This window comes from Podarcis raffonei, chromosome Z, assembly GCF_027172205.1.
Source record: "Podarcis raffonei isolate rPodRaf1 chromosome Z, rPodRaf1.pri, whole genome shotgun sequence".
NCBI lineage: Eukaryota > Metazoa > Chordata > Lepidosauria > Squamata > Lacertidae > Podarcis > Podarcis raffonei.
This window is the reverse complement of record NC_070621.1, coordinates 46954196-46976120: the sequence shown is the minus strand read 5'-3', so window position 1 is coordinate 46976120 and position 21925 is coordinate 46954196. Positions and strand designations below refer to the sequence as shown.

The following is a 21925-nucleotide window of genomic DNA, read 5'->3' as shown; positions in this document are numbered from 1 at the left end:
ACAATGGACTGCATCTCTGGGGGGTGAAGTCAAACCACTGCATTAGCAGTGCCAAAGTGACCTCTCCAGGGCACAACCCTGGCAACAAGACACACACACCCCTTGGCCTTGCTGAAGTGGTCCAAAGGAAAGCAGAGCAATATGTACCTCCCTTTATGCAAAGATCTCAGGGAAGTTCACAAGATAAAAATACACGATAAAAGCACAAAGATAAATAGTAAATAAAACAAAAACAAAACAACTCCCCCCCCCCACGTGCATGTAAAAGGCCATAGAACAATAATCAGTTAAAGACCTCGTTGAAAAGGAACATTTTCACCTAGTGCATAAATATCTATAATGAAGGCACCCGGCGAACATCCCTGGGGAGAGGATTCCTCAAATGGGGAGCCACTGTAGAGAAGGCCCATTCTCATGTTGCCCTCCTACAGACCTCTCATGGAAGAGGCACGTGAAGAAGGGCCTCAGATGATGATCACTGGGTGCAGGTCAGTTCATATGGGGAGAGGCGGTCCTTGAGTATTGTGGTCCTGAGCTGTTTAAGTGTAAGGTTTGTTTCCTAGCATTTAGATATGGGATTTGCCCTGCTTAACAGTCCAGGTCATGAGAGTTTGGTTAAAGGGGGGGAAAGAATAGGACTATAAAATTTAATATAGGGGTACAATAATAAAAGGAATATATTCTCCTCGTTGGATTGGTGCAAAAGCCAATTTATATACTCAACAATTAGGTGGTGCAGCTTCTCCAAGACTGTACCATTGCAGGAGGATGTTTGTGTGTGCGTGTTCTAATTGCTCCTGCTTCTTCACAACAAAAGAAAGAACTCAGTTGTACATGAAGCAGTTGCGCTGTAGAGGAAAAAGATGCCGCGCTTTCTCACTTCTGCACTGACAGGCTGCTTCAGCAAACTGGCCACACCTCTTTAAAGGCACAAGGGACATTGCCTGCTTTGCACCTGATGAACCGAAATTTGATCTCACACTGAAACTACCAATGGGGAAGTGCAAACGCTGCAATGATGGGGGCTGGGAGATGCTTCTGGTAGAGACATTCAGCAGAAAAGGCACATGGAGAAAACTCTTTTGGGTGTGTGGACAACTGACAGTTGAAAGAAGGCCTAATTCTCTTATTATCACAGAGATAGATAGGCTTAGATATACAGTATCTGAGAACTGCAGCTGATGGATTTTGTTCCCCATTACTCCTTAATAATATCCTAAATTACGGAATTGTTAGAGCTTCATACATGCATAAACTGACTGTCTCCAAATCAAGGAGAGCATTCATGTGCTACTCTCTGCATTGATAAACAGATGATTTAATAATATCCTGGTCAACAAATGTCATTTTCTGTGTGTAGCTGCAGCAACAGAGTCTGTTGATCAGGTTCTTTTGCTTTGTAACTTGTATAATGAGAGCACAGAGAGGGACTGATTCTCCCCCCATGAAGAACCCTGCTAGGAAGATCTTCTGCAGATCTGGAATCGTTTTGCTTCAGGAATGTTTCTTCCCATATTACACAGGAGGTTGCAAAATTATCTGACTTCAGTGCAGGTTAGGAGAGAAGTTTTGTTGGATTCTCAGTTTAATTTTTTTTTAACCAGTTGTACAACTTCAATAGTGTATTTAATTTTATCATTCCATCACCACAGCGAACATTTCATTCAATTCAACTATTCCCCCCCCTTCTTCTTACCTTCTGTAGCCTTGTTTATAGCTGCAAGGGTATTCAGCACCTGGGGGAAATTGTCTCCCGTGTATAGATCGTGTGCATCAAACAACTGTGGCCAGAAAGAGAGAGAAAGGAACATCAGGTCAGTCATCCAAGCTCCCACTTTGCAGCCATATTAAATGAATGAGACAAAGCTATCAAAACATAATCAAAAAATACATTTTAAAACTCATAAAAATGTGCCAAGCTTTCAAGTTCTCCAGAACACCTCAGCAGGCAAGTGGGGTAGAAAAGCTTTAAACATATATAGAAAAAGGAGGCTAGAATTATTTGACCCACTGCCCACTGCTTTGCACTCAGAAGATCTGAGGTTCAATCGCTGGCATCTCCAGTTTAAAAAGAAAATGGAAGCAGAAGATATTATGCCTCTGCTTGACCCTTGGCAGCAGCTGCCAGTCAGTGCAGGAAATACATAGTAGATGGGCAAATTGCCTGCCCTGGTAAAATGCAGCTCCTAGGTTCTCCGCTGGTGCTGCCAGGACCGCACTCAGGACAATGAGCCTGAGGGCCCCCTAAATGCAGCTAGGGCTGGCATAGCACATTTTAAATAAGGCAAAGAGGGCAGGTGTCACCTACAGGTGGGCGTGTTCCATAAGACCATTAAGTCCAGAGTTTGAAAGTGCTTAACTGCATTACTGCTTCCTGCCTTCCGACAAAGACTGGAATTATAAGCATCACATTGCTGGTCTAAAAGAGAACTGGGCTTTCACTCTAGTTCCCAGGGTTTCTGTGCAGAGATGCCAGGGGGTAACGACCTCACTGTAGTATGCCCTTAGGAGAATCCTGGCTAATGTGACCCTAGTCTTTCTCTAGCTTCAGCTACCCACCATTCTGCCCTGAGCTCAGAGTCCATGGTGGGCTAGCATTTGCCTTCAGCCTCAGCTTCCCATCCGTACAACTGTACCAGATACCTTTTGTTGTTGATGATGTTTTGTGCAGGTCATTTGGCTGTTTCGTGCTGATCTTTCATTTTAAGCAAATAAAGGACACATGGTCTGAACACTGGCCTACACCGCGGGGGTGCTGTGAGGGCAAACGTTCTAAATGCCATCATGTGTCTTTTTTAAATAAAACAAAAACGAGTTGTATCCAATGCTAGTCCTATTCAGAGTAGACCCATTGGAATGAATGATTGCAACTTACTTAGGTCCATTAATTTCAAAGGGTCTACTTGGAGTAGGTCAGAACCCATAGTGTATTTCAAGCTTAAAATCGTGTTAGAAACTGATTTAGTGCCTTATAGCATACCCCTAGCCCCCCCCCAAATCAATCCCACAATACTTTTCATACCCTTTAGCCCTTAATAATGTGGCCACTCAAATAAGTAGGTTGTAAACATTTATAATTAAAGGAAATAAACATTTCCCTCTCCCTCCTTCCTTCCGAATGGCTGTTTTGAGCTACATGAAAAAATTACGCAGAGTTTACCGATCAACGAATTCTTTAAAAGCAACAGGTTAGTTTTTTAGGGGGGAAAATTTGTTAGTGATCACATCCTGCCTCGTGACAAAACTCTCAGTGGTTTGTGCAATACTAGATGTGTGCAGGGCAGGGAGGAAGGAACATCTCGCTCCCCATGCCAGCAATTTTGCAGCTGTAGCCCTTGAGAACTGCCAGTTGCCTCTGTGGCTTTGGCTTCCATGAAGGCTCTCCTTGGTGGCCACGCTGAGACCAGAAGGCAGGCAAGCGTTTCTCCAACCGCGCCCTCAGGCTCCAAACTATAATTTGAATTGGGAGGGGAGGAGGCAAGTTTATTTTCAGCCTATCTGCACAGCCGACTGCAAAGTGGGCAATGAAATCATACTGAAGTGTGTGCTGGGTTGTGGGTAATTTTGCGCCAATGCGCCTCTCCCTTTCACCCACAATTTGGCTCCCTTGAAACATCTGGAGTTAATGAAGCTGTAGGGAATTTTGGGCCACGTATCTCCTAGTGGCTTGCTCCCTATGCATGGCTTTCCTCATGGCCTGAGCTACGTGGGGATAGTCTTGGAAGGGAGGGCGCAATTGGCTTTATTTATTTTTATTACAGATAACGACCATTTTGTGTGGGGAGGACATTCAGAGCCCCGCCCCGCCCCATGCATGTCAGCGGAGCATGCATGAGCTCCTTACACCCTGATATGCCCCCTACCCTGCTCTGCCAGTCACTTCTGGGTTGTGGTGATGCACATGCGCATAGTCCTGCACATGTCGGACAAGCGTAAAAAGGTTGTTGCCTGTACGGTTATTACCATCCCACAAAAGCAGCTCATGCAAAACAAAAAAAACTCCACCCGATTTTAAATACAAGTAAAGACCACAGGCTTTATTCAATTGAGTCCTACTCAGAGTAGATCCAGTGAAGTTACCGGACCTAAGTTAGTTGTGCCCATTAAATACAGTGCAACAGCAAACCTTCTACCCTCCAATCATGCCAGGGCAGTGGAAATTCCTAATAAGAGGCCTTGAGGGACAGAAAAGGTCTCAGCACCCTTTGAAAGGAGGGAGGAGAGGGAAGGGCAGGACAGAGCTTCATGGGAAGAGAATTCAGGAAATGTGGATGGGGCCACCACCCAAAAAGCCCTGCGCCTGGTAGCCGGCCACTCTGATCTCCCCAGTGAGTGAGCCAAAGGGCTAGATTTCTGAAGATGACTGTAAGACCCTTGTAGACTCTTATGTATGGTTGTAGTCAGGTGATGGTCAGTGTTGGTCAAGACCCCCTGAAGTCAATGGGTTTGGTTTATATATCCCTTGATGTCAATGGATGTTAATGAGTTAGCTGGGTATCACCCAGCCCTCCTGGTTTTGCTGAACTACATCTCCCACAAACCCCAGTCAGCATGGCTAACAGTTAAAGCTGACGGGCGGGAACTGTAGTCCAACATCTGGAATCCCAAAATGTTAAAGACCACCTTCAGGGGGCCTGCTCCAGCTGTTTAGGGCTATAGGAAGCTGCCTTGGTCTACCGAGCTCCATGTTGCCGAGTGACGGCGGATCGCCAGGATTTCAAACAGAGAGTCTTTCCCAGGAAAGGGAGTTTTTGGTAGCAGCACCCTCCTCACCTGATACCTTCTCAGAAACAACAGGCAAACATATTTTCATTCACCCAGGCTTTTAAATTTTATTCTATGTTGCCTCTATTATGCCAATTGACTGTATATAGCCGAGGCCTTCACAATGAATGACAAAGGGCAAAAGCAAGGCAAAATCACACAACTGAAGTCTGTAAGAGTTTATAGCATAAAAGTTTAAAATTTCAATGCATTAACATAACTGGAGCAAAGCTTCTTAGCTCCCAGAGCAAATTTGGCTACCAGGTATTATAATTTGCATATATTTATTGGCTAAGAGCTCAACTATCACTTCCGGGACGGGGGGGTGGGGGGGTCGATCTGAGAACCAAGAAAAAATAAGAGAAAAGAATTCTTCTCTGGGCATCATATATAAAGGGAAAACAACAGAAAGTGGATTATATCCTGATTTCATCCATAGTCCCAGGGACTGCAAACAGATCAATCCTATCCATTCTGAAGGAAATCAGCCCTGAGTGCTCACTGGAAGGACAGATCCTGAAGCTGAGGCTCCAATACTTTGGCCACCTCGTGAGAAGAGAAGACTCCCTGGAAAAGACCCTGATGTTGGGAAAGATGGAGGGCACAAGGAGAAGGGGATGGCAGAGGACGAGATGGTTGGACAGTGTTCTTGAAGCTACCAGCATGTGTTTGACTAAACTGCGGGAGGCAGTGGAAGACAGGAGTGCCTGGCGTGCTCTGGTCCATGGGGTCACGAAGAGTCGGACACGACTAAATGACTCGACAACAACAACATGCCATATTAGCTATTCCTATGTTTCTCCCCTCTAAGGATGCTGAGAGCATCTGCTGGAACCTACCGTATTTACTCGAGTCTAATGTACCATCAAATCTAATGTGAACCTTAATTTTCGCAACATAATTTGGCCAAAAAAGGTGAGCATTAGATTCGGGTAATTTCAGTAAGCTCAAAAAAGGCCCTACATAAAGAAAGTGCTCCTCCTTCCCACTGTCTTTTGATGTCCATTGATGATTTTGAACTACTCCATGTTGTGCTTCTAAACATTGTTCTGCTGTAAGTCACACGGATTATGTACCAATAAGTGGCTACATAAAGGTAAAGGTACCCCTGACCATTAGGTCCAGTCGTGACCAACTCTGGGGTTGCAGCGCTCATCTCGCTTTACTGGCCAAGGGAGCCAGCGTACAGCTTCCGGGTCATGTGGCCAGCATGACTAAGCCGCTTCTGGCGAACCAGAGCAGCACACAGAAACTCCGTTTACCTTCCTGCCAGAGCGGTACCCATTTATTTACTTGCACTTTGATGTGCTTTTGAACTGCTAGGTTGGCAGGAGCAGGGACTGAGCAATGGGAGCTCACTCCGTCGCAGGGATTTGAACCGCCGACCTTCTGATCGGCAAGTCCTAGGCTCTGTGGTTTAACCCACAGCGCCACCTGTGTCCCAAGTGGCTACATAAATTCATTTAAATAATAATAGCTGCAGGTGACCCTTTAGAGATGTTTAGGTTGAAGTGCACCCTATGCTTCTATAAAAATGCCTGTGTGTTCTCTCTCCCTCTCTGTGTGACTTTTGAACCATAAATGCTTTCATCCATGGGATCAGTTGTGGAGCAGGAACAGGCAGATGTTCGCTCACATAGAATCACAGAATCTTAGGGTTGGAAGAAACCCCAAACAATCATCTACTAGTCCAACCCCACTGCAATGCAGAAATCTCAACAAGAGCATTCAAGACAGATAGCCATCCAACCTCTGCTTTAAAACCCCCAAGGAAGGAGAGTCTGCAACCGCCCGAGGGATACCGTTCCAATGCAGAACAGCTCTTACCATCATAAAGTTCTTCCTGATGTTTAGTCAGAATCTCCTTTCTTGTAACTTAAAGCCATTGGTTCAGGTCCTACTCTACAGAACAGGAGAAAACAAGCATGCTCCCTCTTCCATGTGACAGCCCTTGAGATATTTGAAATGGCTATCATATCTCCTCAGTCTCCTTCAGACTAAACATACCCAGCTCCTTCAACCTTTCCTCATCAGCCTTGGTTTCCAGACTCTTTATCATCTTGGTTGCCTTCCTCTGCACACCTTCCAGTTTGTCAACATCCTTCTTAAATTGCGGCACCCAGAACTGAACACAGTATTCCAGGTATGGTCTGACCAAGGCAGAATAGAGTGGTACTATAATTTCCCTTCATCTGGACGCTAGACTTCTGTTGATGCAGCCTAAAATAGCATTTGCCCTCTTTTTGCTGCTGCATTTCAGTGTTGACATGAACACTTTATTTAGAGGAGGGGCTGTAGCTCAGTAGTAGAGCACCTGTCTTGCATGCAGAAGATCCCAGGTTCAATCCCTGGCCTCTTCTTCCCTCTATCGGAGACTCTAAAGGGTGGCTGCCAGTCAGCCAACCAGAGTCAGTCAACATGGTGGTGTCCTGACCATTGGATATGTTGTTTGGGGCTGATCAGGCCTGGGATCCAACAATATCTAGAGGGCACTGTTTTGGCTATCCATTATAATGGTCAGTGCTCTTTAACCCCCAAGGAGTTCTTGGACTACAACCCCCATAATCCTCAGCTGACTTAGCCAATGGTCAGAGAAGATGCAAATGGCATCATTCATTTATTCCTTCATTTCATAGTGTTTATACACCGTTTCCTTGTGTAAAAAACCACACACCCTCAAAGTGGTTTACAAAACATAAAACTATAGAATCAAAAAGAACTCACAACCAGACTTTAAAACATACAAATGTTAAATATCCTACCAAGCTCCCACCTGCCTAGAAGGGGCCCCCTTTGGTCTGATCCAAGAGGGCTCTTCTTGCATTCCTGTTTGTTTGTTTGTTTGTTTGTTTTAAAAAAGCAACAACAACAACAATCTTTATTACGGTCCAGAGACCCAACAAATCATTACAAAGCAATACACAATTCATGCAGCCTACCTCCAGGTTAAACAAGCAATTTGTTCAGAATATAGGGATCATTGGTTCTTGCAACCACCGATAAAAACTTTGCCACAGCTAATGTTCTAGCATTTGTCCAGTCTTCCAATAGGAACCTGACATAGTGAGCCTCTGATTTTCCCAGGAAAGGTACCAGCAAGGGTATTATCAGTTCAGCCCTGGCTTGCTCATATTTTGCACAGTGCAACAAAATATGTTTTATGGAATCGATGTCTTGAGCACACGAGCAAAGTCTGTCCTGGTAGGGAACTCCTCTCAACCTGCCATCCAACACTGCAGAAGGAAAGACATTTAGTCTGGCTTTGGTGAAAAACATTCGATAGTTTGGTACTGTCAGGTTTTTAATGTAAGATGTTAACTTAAAGACATGCCCATATTGTACTCCTACTGCCAGCGGACTACAGACTGCGTGTGATCGAGATCGCAAGTCACTGTGTGCATTATCCCATAATCTTTGTTTTACGTCTTTTGGGTGCCTTCATAACCCAGGTAATACAGTTGGGGGGGGGGTGTGACAGACCAATAGAGGTGGCTTTTTTTAGCCATGGTTTTCTGCCATTTACTGACAAAGTCCTCATTGGTCAGGTGTTGGTACTGACATTGAGCTCTGCCTTAACTGTTCAGAGATCCTGAGGAACCATTCCTGCTTTAAAACTCACAGGTGGCCCATGAATAATGGAGAAGCAAGACTGAAGTCAACCTACCTACGACTGGTGTACAGGTCTTCACACAAAAGACACTGTGTCATAACTGTCCATGTCTTGTGGATTTTCTTTTTCAGGAACAACCCACCAGTAACCAGCAGGAGTACAATATTCTGCTCACAGATCTTTCCTGAAAGCTCCCTTTCAGCATTTTGCTTCTATGCAGTAGCAGAACTAGATGCCTTCATCTGCCCCAGCTGCAACAAAACATGTCTCTCCCTATTGGTCTCTACAACCACAGCAGGCACTGCAACCTCCCAACAGATTGACCTCACCCCCAAAGGCGCACTCCTCCGTTGTCTCCTGAGACAGACCGATGCCAACAACAAACAACCAGGCTAGGTGTGTACTGCACTTAACATACACACACGCAACATGTATATAAAATAGAATTTTCTAGGTATTCTTAAAAGCTAGAAACTTGACTGGTTTGGGGGGTTTTTTTGTTTTTGTTTTTTTAAAGGAAATTCGGGTAAGTGAATTGTTCCCAACTCCAAAATATGGGCTGCTGTGGAATATAGACAGCCTTTCATATACTGTATAATCTTCTTTGAGAAAACACTCACACAAATTATGAGTCTATCAGAGGTTGGTTTGGAAGAAACACATTTATCTCAGTTTCTGGAATTTTCAGCCTTTCAATGCAGGCTGATCCATTGCCCACCAAGCTCATTTGGCCCCCAGGTACCCCCCCACCTGCCTGCCTTCCTATGTACAATCAGTCCAGGGGTTGACCTGTCTGTCAGTTAGCCCTCCCCCATCTCAGTATTGCTCTTGTAGAGTTTTTAGTCCAGCAACATCTGGAGGGCCATAAATTTCCCCCACCTCTATGGCAGTTTCATGCAGAAAAGGCACATACACCTGGGAGGTGTGGATCATAAGAAGTCAGACACAGAAAACGCAAACACTCAGCACATGCCAGAATGGACAGAAAAGGCAGACATCTGTGGATGCCATGGATAGGGGATGTTTCACTGGGGGTGTTGGTTTGGGTGTGGCAAAGTGGGGTTCTCTGGTGGTCTTTCACATCCCCCACTGCGAGAAAGAAGTGATAGAGACCAAGGCAGTCCCATGCAAGCCTGTAACTCTCCCAAAGCATGTGCAATTGAAATAGCCCCACACTGTGCTCCTGCTTGGCAGTGCCTCCACTGCTCTTTCCCGTGTGTCCAGTTTTAGCCTTGTAAGCTCATCTGGGCAGGGACCTGCTCCTGTTCCTGCTCTGTAAAGTTCCCGTGCGGAGTGCCCCGTGCTCTTGCCCGCTGCAGGGTAGAAATCGGTGTAATAAAGCGCGGAGGAAAGGCAAGTAGACGAGGCAAGAGACCCTAGCGAGGGAGAAGGAAGGAGGGCGCAGGAAGTTAGAAGCCTGGAGGGGGAAGCATTGGGACAAGCTGACCCTCGTATGTAGGTCCGGGCAGGAAAGAGCTGAAGCTCTCCCGGCCAAAAAGACCAAGCACTCACCGGCCAGAGAGGGGAAAGTAAGCCTCCCAACGGAGGCACAGATCTCAGAAGAGACCAGCTGATGAGAAGCAAAGGGAAGGTGGATGAGAGACTTGAAGGGCGCAGACAGACATCTGGGTATCTGCAAGCGGAGATGGCGGGGGCGCAGAAGGGGCTTGCTGAGGCGCGCAAAGTATGGGCGCCCCTGCTATGGAGAAGAGGGGGCGCAGGAAAGGCGAGGCGAACGCGGCGGTGGGGCGACGCCGAGCACATGAATGGAGGGGCTTAGGAGGAAGGGGGGATCCGAGGAAAAGTTGGAGAAGAAGAAGGGGGCGGCCAAGCACTCACCCGGCTGCTCAGGCTCTGCTCCGCGAACGTCCCATGTTGGCAGCAATCACCGCCGCTGGGTGCAGCAGACGGAGGGCCGGGGAGGCGCCGCGCTCTGACCCGGAGCTGGATCGCAGGCGGGCGGCGCAAGGAAGGGGAAGTGGCAGGCGGCGGCGGCGGCTGCGGCGAGGCAGGCAGGGTCGGGACTCGGGAGCACCACCCCCAGCCGAGCCGGGAGTCCCCGAGGTGCGGAGGGGAGGAGGAGGAGGAGAAGGAAAGCCAGCTGCCCGCTGCCGAAGCCTGCGCGCACTCACCCGCCCCCTTCCTCGCGCCTCCTTCAGCGTCGTTTCAAAACTCGGGGCGGGAGCGAAGAGCGTCGGGGCGTGCGCAGAGTGCCTTCTCTTCTGCAGGCAGTAGAGCGAAGGCGCTCGCTCGCGCGCGCGCACACACATTGGGCTGTTAGTAGTAGGACGCGAATGGTTCCTTCTCCACAAGGGTCTGTCAGAGCTTGACGAACCCTGCGGGGAGCCGGGATATGGGTTCTATTATGATTTTGTTGAGATTCCTGCACTGCAGGGGGTTGGAGTTGACGACCTTCAGGAGACCCTCCCAACTCTACAATTCTATGATTCCAGGAACATGGGCAGCTGTGCAGCTCAGTATTGCCTACCCTGAATGGCAGCGGCTGTCCAGGGTGTCAGGCACGGACTCATTTCCCAGTGCTGCGGGGAGATGCCAGCGGGGATTGGACCTGGAACCTTCTGCACGCAAAGCAGCTCCACTGCTGAGATGCAGTCCTTCCTACCCTTTGCCCAGAGTTTTACTTGCTGGAAATAAGGGTTTGATGGGGGGCGGTGCCTCTGTGCTTTTCCTGTCAGGAGCTTATGGTGGCATGCCTGGCTTTCACGCTAACATTTTGCCCTTACAACAGCCCTGTGAGGTAGGACAGCCAGAGAGGCAGAGAGAGGTTGCTCCAAGACTGTCATATCAGGTCCATTATGAGTACTAAGGGCATCCCAAGAAACAGGGATTTCAAGAAGAGATAGGGTGCTTCCTTGCCACACACACACACACACACACACACAGAGAGAGAGAGAGAGAGAGAGAGAGAGAGAGCTCAGTTGGTAGAGCATGAGACTCTTAATCTCAGGGACATGGGTTCAAACCCCAAACTGGGCAAAGGATTGCAAAGGGGTTGGATTTGATGACCCTTGTGGTCCTTTCCAACTCTAAAATGTTAGGATTCTCTGACATCCAGGGGTCTAGCTTTCTCCAAGGCATGTAAGGCCAGGGATAGCCAGGAAAAGAGTACATCTGAGCGTGCACCATCTTTTATATATCTCTATATTTATATCCCGCTTTCCTGCCTAGGAGCTCAAAAGTGGCATCAATGGTTGCTTCCCACCATCCATTTACACCCATAAGGTTAGACCAGAAGACAGCTGTGTACACACCATACCTTTGAAGCACACCCAGAGCAAACCCCCTCCCTGAAAGAATCCTGGGGAACTATAGTTAAAGGTGCTGGGAATTGTAGCTCTGTGAGGGGTAAACTACAGTTCCCAGAATTTGTTGGTATAGTCTGTATGCAGTCAGTAGCTGGCCCAACAAGCCACACCCAGTGGGCTTGTCTTTTCTTCTGGGGATGTGTTAAAACCTTCTGCATGCTGATTTATTTATAAGCACCCAGCACCACCAGCCAAACGCAGCTCAGAAGCAGTTTCTCCCAACCTGCCTGCTCCTTGTCAACCTTCCCTGTTTCGTCTCTCAGCAAAACCCTGTCGGATTTATCTTCATGGTCTGCCAGTGCGTGGCTAAGCTTTGGCATTCCACAAGGTGCTGGGTCATCAGTGAGATGTGGTCATCTCCAGCATTATTATCTTAAAAAAATCAAATCATGGGTTTCCCAAGGCATTTATTTGGTGGCTGCAGAATGCTGGTCCTGGCAACCCTGTGACCACGGGATGGAGGAATGTTTTCCACTGTAGCTCCTTTAGGGTTTTTTTTTTTTAATGCAATTGCTTTTGTTTAGAATGCCTTAACCGTTCCAGCATGTTTTTGCTTTGTTTTCAAGTTGCATCCTTGTTTGCTGCCGAGTAAATGGAAGGGTATAGATCCAATAAATAATAACCATTTACGCTTGATTGATATGGGCTGCCAGCATGACTCAGTGGAGGGCAAAGCAGGCCTTGGGGGGGGGGAATGCTAGAATGCCACAATTGACATTTCAACATTCCACATTATGTCAAAATCATCCACTTCTGATGGCTAGATAAAATCCAGGCATCTGCTTTGGTTTTCTATCAAGCCCCTGCTGTGGCGCAGAAATCAAGGGATATTCAGAAGCAATTCTGCCTCAGTGACAGTCACATTAGGCTGCGAAACAGCATTTCCACTTCTCGCATCCCCACCTCTTGTTAGAAGAATTAACTGTTCCCCCACATATGGCACTTGGTGGGAGTTGCCATATGTAGCTACAACTAACTTCTTTTTCTATTATTTTCTTCCTTCTCTCCTCTCTCTCTTTCTCCTGCTGCTGTCCTGCTGGTACCTTAAAAAAACACACCAAAAAACCAATTCCCTTCCGGGCAAGCTTCCTGGGGGTGCATGCTAGTGCTGGTCAGGGCCAAAGGCCAAAGTGGACAGAGCAACAAATGCTAATTTTTTACCTTTGCAAAGCAGGCTAGTTCACACACTCACAGATGCCCCTCTCCATCCTCCACCCATGCAAGCAAGAGTTTTCAAGAACATGTTCTAGGGCAGGCAAGAGCTCTCCAGGAGGGTGCATAGCAAGGCCAGTAAGGGGGTGTTATCTGAGAAGAATCCTAAAGGGACCCGGAAGGAGACATTGAAAGATACTGGGGCCCAGAAGGAGACATTGGAGCCCCTGGGCCTGAGGCTCCCCCCCCCTAAACCCAGCAAAACTAGCATTTCCCAAGATGTTGGAAACAACATGTTTGCAATGTTGCAACAACACATCTGTGAAAAGTGGTGCCTTTGATTCTGGACCCTGTGTAGCTTGACTCAAAAGAAGGGCATAATTTGTGCTACAACTCAGCATCAGAATCTATTGTTATGAGTTTGTGGGTGCCATACTCCTTTAATCCCTGGATCTGGCAAGTGTTAGAATTTAATCAAGGCATGGGGTGTTAAGCTGCAGGTCAGACAATTCTAATCTGTGTTAAAAGTTTCATAAATCAGGCTAGCTTCCTGTGTTCATCTGATTGCCCAGGTGACAGGCCACTAAGAGAACAAAGGAAATGGGTCTCTGTGCCAGATGCAAAATGGGTGGGGGCCCTCCTCCAGCTCTTACATAGTGAGAAGGACAAACCCTGAGTTTGAGGGCAGTTTGCTGTGCTGTGAGCTAGAAGCAGAAAAAGGAGTAAGCAGAGGGCCAGAGAGCACTGTTGGATTTCTGCTGGAATCCAAGGTTGTGGCTATCGGAGAAGCAAGACCCTTTTGGGATGTTAATGCTGTGAGCCCCTCCATCAAAAGATATGTGTATATATGTGTAAACAAACCATCTATCATAAAAACACCACAGTCTCTGCTGTCCCACATTTCCAAAAGGAATCACAAACCCCTTGTGAGTGCCTGGAACCCCTAGAATCTTGCAGTGCTCGGAGACTGGGGTGGTGTGTAACATTATTTTGAACCGTGGGGTTCTCGCACACAGAGCATCCCTCCCACTTGCTTTGTCAAATCTCAGTGAAATCTCTCTTTTGCCTCTGGCCCCATTGTAGCCATGTGGCCGTGGAAGATGTGGCCAGGATGAAACGCAGCCCTTGAGCTTGGAAAATGTTCTCTGCAGCTACACTAAGCCAAGCCATGGCTTAGCTCAGTGTGGTGCCGCAGCAAAACGACAATCGAGGCACATAGAATCATAGAGTTGGGAAGGACCCCGGGGGTCATCCAGTCCAGCCCCCTTGCAATGCAGGAATCTTTCTGTCCAACTTGGGGCTCGAACCCACAGCCCTGAGATTGAGAGTCTCATACTTTTACGGTCTTAGCTATGTACATTCTAGATTTATATCCTGCCACTAGAGAACAACAACTAGAGCCCATCTAGTCCAGCGTCCTTTTCTCATAGCGGCCAAACAGATAAAGCTTCTGAAAGCGGAGGTAGAAGATAACTCCTCACCCCAACCCCCACCCCGGAAAAAGCCCAAATAAGGATCAGGAATCAAACAAAATATGCATTTTAAAACAACTCATCAGAGAACTAGTACAAAGCCACAGAAACAGAAAACCAAATAAATCTTCAATAGCAGCTGGAGATTAAAACCGTGGCAAGAAACAGGAATTCAATCCCTTTTTTCCCCTTAAGAAAAATATTTCTGTCTTATGCTAGAAGGCTGTAAATATTGACAGAGCTGGGTATTCAAAACATACAGTGCCCCTCGAGTGCAGGTGAGGGACCTGCTGACAGAGGCAGATTTAGGGTAACATGACCAGTTCCTCTGCACTGGGTGCCAAGCCCAGGGAGCGCTGTAGGTACAACTATGACATCGTGAATTGAGCAGAATTTTGGCCTCACACAGGACACCACTGAAATTTGGAAGACCAAATTCTGCCCATGCTTTGGCCCTCCAAATGATGATGGACTACAGCTCCCATTATTACTGTCATTGGCTGGGGCTTATGGGAGTTGTAGTCCACTGACTGTTCTGCACTAAAGAGAAGGTCCATTTTTTGGTACCCACAAGCTGAATCACAGAAGTCAATAGTTTTCAGAGGACCATACTCAGATGATCTCTGAGAGTGGGGGGGGGGAGTGGGGAACGAGGGCAACCAAGATGATCAAGAGTCTGGAAACTAAGCCTTATGAGGAACAGTTGCAGGAGCTGGGTATGTTTAGCCTGGCAAAGAGGACACTGAGAGGAGATATAACAGCCATCTTCAAATATCTGAAGGGCTGTCACATAGAAGAGGGAACAAGTTTGCTTTCTCCTGCTCTGGAGGGTAGGACTCAAACCAATGGCTTCAAGTTGCAAGACATTACGACTAAAAATGAGGAAGAACTTTCTGACAGTAAGAGCTGTTCGACAGTGGAATTTGCTGCCAAGGAGTGTGGTGGAGTCTCCTTCTTTGGAGGTCTTTAAGCAGAGGCTTGACAACCATATGTCAGGAGTGCTCTGATGGTGTTTCCTGCTTGGGAGGTTGAGGACTCTCCTTCTGTGGAGGTTTCCAAGCAGAGGTTGGATGGTCATCTGTCATGGATGCTTTAGCTGAGATTCCTGTGTTGCAGGGGTTGGACTAGATCATGGGTAGGCAAACTAAGGCCCGGGGGCCAGATCTGGCCCAATTACCTTCTAAATCCACCCCGCAGACGGTCCGGGAATCAGCGTGTTTTTACATGAGTAGAATGTGTGCTTTTCTTTAAAATGCACCTCTGGGTTATTTGTGGGGCCTGCCTGATGTTTTTTCATGAGTAGAATGTGTGCTTTTATTTAAAATGCATCTCCGGGTTATTTGTGGGGCGTAGGAATTCATTCTTCTTCTTTTTTCAAAAATATAGTCTGGCCCCCCAAAAGGTCTGATGGACAGTGGACTGGCCCCCAGCTGAAAAAGTTTGCTGACCCCTGGACTAGATGACCCTTGGGGTCCCTTCCAACTCTATGATACTATGATCCAGGAGCAGGCAGGCCTTGCAATACCTTGTTCTCAGACCACATTATAAAAGCTCTCAATGTTTTAAACACCAGCATGCTAAGAAAACATAAACAAAAAAAACCACTGGAATGTAAATTATTTTGTTGATTTGCTTCAGCTATTGTGATCTTTAAACTTAAAGCCTAAAGAGTCTAAAGTGTAAAAAAACAACCAAAACACCCCACAACACATAGAATTGTAGATCACCTACTCCAACCCCCCCTCCCCCGCTGTGCAGGAATATGCAGCTGTTCCATAGGGGGACCGAACCTGCAGCCTTGACATTATCAGCCCCACAGCCCAACCAACTGAGCTATCGAGGTGTAAGAGAGCGAACTTGAATAAGAAATCCTTCTGCTCCAAAATGAACTTAAATCACATTCCTTTCAATCAACAGTTATGGGAAATACTTTCAGCTGTAATTCAGAGATTATTCCGTGAATATCATTAATCAGAATTTGTTCAAGAGTGGTACCAACAACTTGTCTTGGGCCACATTCATACCATACAGTTAAAGCCCTATGATACCACTTCAAACAGCCTTGGCTTTCTCACAAATAACTATGGGAACTGTACTTTGCTAAGGGTGTTGAGAGATGTTAAGAAACCCCATTCCCCATGCAGAACTGCAATTCCCACAGCTCCCTCTGAAGACGGATTGACTGTTAAATCACTCTAAGATTTGTAGGTCCTAACAACTCTCAGCTCCCCTCAACAAATTACAGCTCCCAGAATTATTGGGGCGGGGAACCGTGACTGTTTAAAGTGGTATCGTGGCGCTTTAAATGCGTGGTGTGAATGTGGCCGTGGTACGAGGCAGCTACAAAGGGTTGGCACTTACCTCGACTTTAAGTGCAGCACACCCGTTTAGGAACTCCTCGATGTTGCCAATGCAGTTGGCTTCTGTCCTGGGCTCCCGGCAAAACTAAAGAGAGAAATTTTTTTTGCAAAAGGTTAGGGGTAAAACATCACCTATAGGAGCAGCGAGAAAGATATTACTAGCCCTTCGCGGCTCCTTCTCAGCAGCAAAGGCAGAGAAGATGTTAGACCGCTTGTTGGCAATAAGGCAAGCTTGCTGCTGGATGGATTTTGCAGAAGAAGGTGGAGTGCGGCGTGGGTGGCGGGCGGTAGAAAGGAGGGAGGGAGGCAAGCTGTCAGCCCAGGAAGAACAAACAGGCAACAGAGCGAGCGAACCAGAAAGCGACAAGCTCACATCCCTGCTCTGAACGTCAGAGGGTGACACTGATGGCCCCTGAAGATCTCCCCTCCTCCTGCCCAAATTGCAGCCGGATCCTTTCAGAAACGGGTGGACCAAGAGATGGGGAAGGGGGAGAGAGAAAAGAACCCCAAGAAATAGTTGAGAGTTTAATTAGTAATTAGGGGAGGGGGCAAACAGAGGCGCTCCCTCTGCAACTCTGGGAGGCATGATTTGTGGGGCTGTCTTTCTTGCTCGAAATTTATATGCCACTTCATTGTTAACAGCAGCAAGACTTAAGGTGGTTTACATAGAAAGATCAGTGGAATTATGAAGGGTGGGGGGGAATCAACCGTTTTAAACCTTCAAAAATAACTAAAACCAGCCATAACTTAAAACATGTCCCTGCATTCTGCAGGTCTGGCTAGGCTCGCCTAAACAAAAATGTTATTTGCAGGCACCAAAAGAGTACAGTGAAGGTGTTTGCCTGATGTGAATAGGCAGGGAGTTCCAAACGTGCAGGTGCTGCCACACAAAAATATCAATTACAGGTACTTATAAATGTGGAAGGAGTGTTATGAGGCACCTATACAGTGCCAGTTGTCTTTGAAGATGCCTTGGGCAATGCTTATTTATTTATTTATTTATTTATATGTTCCCCCCACCATGGTTTTCCCCACCCACATTATATCCACACAACAACCCTAAGAGGTGGGTTAAGGCAGGGGCAGACTTGGGTAATATGGTGCCCTGACCAAGGGCAAAACTTGGCACCATCCCTAAATATTTTCCCAATGATTCCTTTTGGTACTCTTGCTTTTTAAAATGGATCTTCTCAGTAGGTCCCCATATAAATATAGGCTTTTTTATCACTATCATTATTTTGCACCCCTTGGCTTGGTGCCCTGTGTGGAGGGACCACCCGTCCCGCCTTAAATCCGATTCGGACATCCCACCAGATGTCACAGAGATAAACAACTACCTGACTTTCATAAGACAGCTGAAGGCAGCCCTTCCCTGTGTAAGGAAATTTTTTAATGTTTGATGTTTACTGTGCTTAAAGTTTTTAATTTGTTGGAACCTACCCAGAGCAGCTGGGAGAGACAGTGATTGGCTGAAGGTCACCCAATGAACTTCTTGACCAAGTGGGGATTTGAACCCTGGACTCCCAGGTCTTAGTCTGACATTCAGATTGATGCACCATGTTGGGTTTTTTATGCCAACCCACAAGATGTACTGTAGCTAGATTGTTGAAGGAGACCAAAAGCATGGAATACTGTATACATGCACTGTTTTTTAACCTTGAAAGGCTTTTAAGGTCAAAGAGACCCAGATATCAGAAAAGCCCATGTTCTCACATGAATATGCTAGATGATTGCTGCTCTTTTTAGTATATTGTGGGCCTATTTTAAATTGTTATTTTATTCTGTTCCTGATTCATTTAAAAAATAATAATACTTGAAGGGTCGGGTAGAAATCTTTCTCATGCTCAAAGACTGTGTACAAACTATATCCTTCATAGAACATTTGAAGCACATCCTCCCCCCGCCCCCCAAAATTATGGGCACTGTAGTTTTGCACTTACAGAGTTAATATTCCCAGCAGCTAACAAACTATAATGCCCAGAATTCTTTGAAGGAAAGAATGTGCTTTGAATGATTGTCAGAAGCCCTTTCACTGAGGCAGACCATCAGAGAGTAGCTGCGTGGTGAGCGGAGAGGGGTGAAGCAGTAAATTTTGAAATACAGGAGGTCCTCGTGATGTCCACCTCCCATAGCCATTCTCCCAAGGAAAGTCCAAAAATGCCGCTGGTTGCCTTAGTCTATTGTTACCCTCATAAACACCGCAGATAAATACATAGCATAGCCCCCAATTTATAAGGATCCGCATGACTGAAATCATATGCAGAAATGCCTGGGAGTAACCTTCACTGAACTCCCGGGTGCTTGTTCCTAACACCCAGTAAGTTCAGTTTTCAAACACCTTGAGCTTTAACAAAATGCAACTTTTAGCTTTTGATTGGGAATGCAAACAATCAGCAACAAAGTGCTATCCTTTAAAATGCTGGTGTGAAGTAGGAACGCCATTAAAGACAATGGAATTTAGGATCCAGACTTCTCTCCTTGCATTCTGAGTTTGTTTTGCTCCAATCTGCCAAAAACAAACTTGGAAGTCTCATTATCGTCCCATTCTCTTGCCAGAGCAAGGAAGATCAGCCAATTATCCTGATTGATACACCAGCAGAAGATCAGCCAATTATCCTGATTGATACACCAGCACCCTCCTGCTCTAAAATGAACCCAGAAGTGGTCACTAAACCACTGGAGGTCAGCTATGATTCCCTGTTTTGTTGTTGTTTAGACGTTTAGTCATGTCTGACTCTTCCTGACCCCCTGGACCAGAGCACGCCAGGCACTCCTGTCTTCCACTGCCTCCTGCAGTTTGGTCAAACTCATGCTGGTAGCTTCGAGAACACTGTCCAACCATCTCATTCTCTGTCGTCCCCTTTTCCTTGTGCCCTCCATCTTTCCCAACATCAGGGTCTTTTCCAGGGAGTCTTCTCTTCTCATGAGGTGGCCAAAGTATTGGAGTCTAAGCTTCAGGATCTGTCCTTCCAGTGAGCACTCAGGGCTGATTTCCTTCAGAATGGATAGGTTTGATCTTCTTGCAGTCCGTGGGACTCTCAAGAGTCTCCTCCAGCACCGTAATTCAAAAGCATCCATTCTTTGGCAATCAGCCTTCTTTATGGTCCAGCTCTCACTTCCATACATCACTACTGGGAAAACCATAGCTTTAACTATACGGACCTTTGTCGGCAAGGTGATGTCTCTGCTATTTAAGATGGTGTCTAGGTTTGTCACTGCTTTTCTCCCAAGAAGCGTCTTTTAATTTCGTGACTGCTGTCACCATTTGCAGTGATCTTGGAGCCCAAGAATGTAAAATCTCTCACTGCCTCCATTTCTTCCCCTTCTATTTGCCAGGAGGTGATGGGACCAGTGGCCATGATCTTCATTTTTTTGATGTTGAGCTTCAGACCATATTTTGCGCTCTCCTCTTTTACCCTCAATAAAAGGTTCTTTAATTCCTCCTCACTTTCTGCCATCAAGGTTGTGTCATCTGCATATCTGAGGTTGTTGATATTTCTTCCAGCAATCTTAATTTCGGCTAGGGATTCATCCAGCCCAGCCTTTCGCATGATGAATTCTGCATATAAGTTAAATAAGCAGGGAGACAAAATACAGCCTTGCTGTACTCCTTTCCCAATTTTGAACCAATCAGTTGTTCCATATCCAGTTCTAACTGTAGCTTCTTGTCCCACATAGAGATTTCTTGTGGAGCATTTTTTGGAGAAGAATATGCCTGATGTCAGCTCCCAATGTGCTGGGTGACCACCCTTTCTATTTACCCAGGTCTTAAAAAGCATTTCAACACTTTGCTTTTTTAGCTGCTTGTGTTGCTGTTTCCTAAAGCTGTTTAGTACATTGGTTTTGTACTTTTTGGTTGCTGTTGTTGTTGCTTCATTTGTCATGTTGCATGTTCCCCTGGGGGGAAGCAGGTTCGTCCTCAAATAGAAGACAATTGTGTTCCACTGCAGCACCTGCAGTTGCCTCACTCTGCCCAATGGTAGGGACAGCCCTGCAGGAGTGTTTTTCCAGTCCTACCTGTTGAGGACTGAACCTGGGACAATGTGCATTAGGACCATGAGTATGCTGCTAAAGTGAAGAAAAGTGCAGTCCCCACAGCAAGGCTCTGGGCAGCAGCAGCAGCCTCGAGGCTGCAAAGGTATGCTTGCAAGCAAGACATGGCGAAATCTCAGAAGCCACAGGCATTGCTTAATAATAGCTCCATTGCTTAGAGGGGTGGGGGATAGGGCTGTGTCCTGCAGCAGCCTGCAGACTGCCTGCCTGCCTGCCTTACACACACACACACACACACACACACACACACACACACACACACTCTTCTTCTTTCTTCTTCTTTGGTGATCACTTGTAGCTGAGTAAGATTGTCTTCCATAAACACGGTTTTAACAATGAGTCTGTAAGTGACTGTGGAGGCCAATTCTGGATCCACACATCCTTTCACTGTGGGGACATTGGTTTCCAGGCGGGAGTTGATCACGGTGTGGATTTGCCAAGCGTGCCTTCCTCCTAGCACGTTTCCCCCTTGCGTCCTGAGTTTGAGTGTCTTCAAAGCCCATGACACCTTTGGTAAAGGCTGTTCTCCAATTGGAGCACTCGCAGGCCAGTGTTTCCCAGTTGTCAGTGTTTATACTACATTTTTTAAGATTTGCCTTGAGACAGTCTTTAAACCTCTTTTGTTGACCACCAGCATTACGCTTTCCATTTTTAAGTTTGGAATAGAGTAGTTGCTTTAGAAGACGATCAGAATTAACAGAAGCAGTAAAATAGTAACGGTTTTCTGAGCCAGTGTGGCAGATAAAGAGGAAACCACACATATCCAGAATCCTGACTGTGCATGGCACTTGATTTAGGTCACCAGAGTGCAGAATTTGTAATTATTATTTCTTGCAGTTAATTTGATTTCTTACCCACCCTCCACCATGAGGTCTCAGGGCTGGTTGCAGCAATTTACAAGTACAACATTAAATACAGTTTCAAACTAATTGTGCAATATAATTGGGCTTTCCTCTCAGCTAGGAACATAGGAAGCTGCCTGATATTGAACCAGACCTTTTGTCCACCCAGCTCAGTGTTGTCTACACTGGCTGGCAGCAGCTGTGCAGGTTTTCAGGCAGCAGACATTCCCAGCCCTATCTGAAGATGCCAGGGGTTGAACCTGGGACTTTCTGCATGCAAAACCGATGCCATATCTCTGAGCTGCACACACACACACACACACACACACACACACACACACACAGC

The 21925-nt window shown here is 46.5% G+C and overlaps 1 protein-coding gene across 5 annotated transcripts in view; it reads right to left on the bottom strand.

The window, feature by feature from the left end:
* ARHGEF6 (Rac/Cdc42 guanine nucleotide exchange factor 6) overlaps positions 1-21925 on the bottom strand; it is a 73925-nt gene that overhangs the window by 45808 nt on the left and 6192 nt on the right. For 4 of the 5 annotated variants that reach the window (XM_053373246.1, XM_053373245.1, XM_053373247.1 and 1 more), the window contains exons 2-3: positions 16686-16769; positions 1697-1781 (exon numbers count right to left, since the gene is read on the bottom strand). In XM_053373246.1, the coding sequence (XP_053229221.1) occupies positions 1697-1781; positions 16686-16769 (169 nt within the window). Of the gene's footprint in view, positions 1-1696; positions 1782-10213; positions 10554-16685; positions 16770-21925 lie in introns of those variants that run through there. The other variant, XM_053373249.1, reaches the window with a different exon arrangement.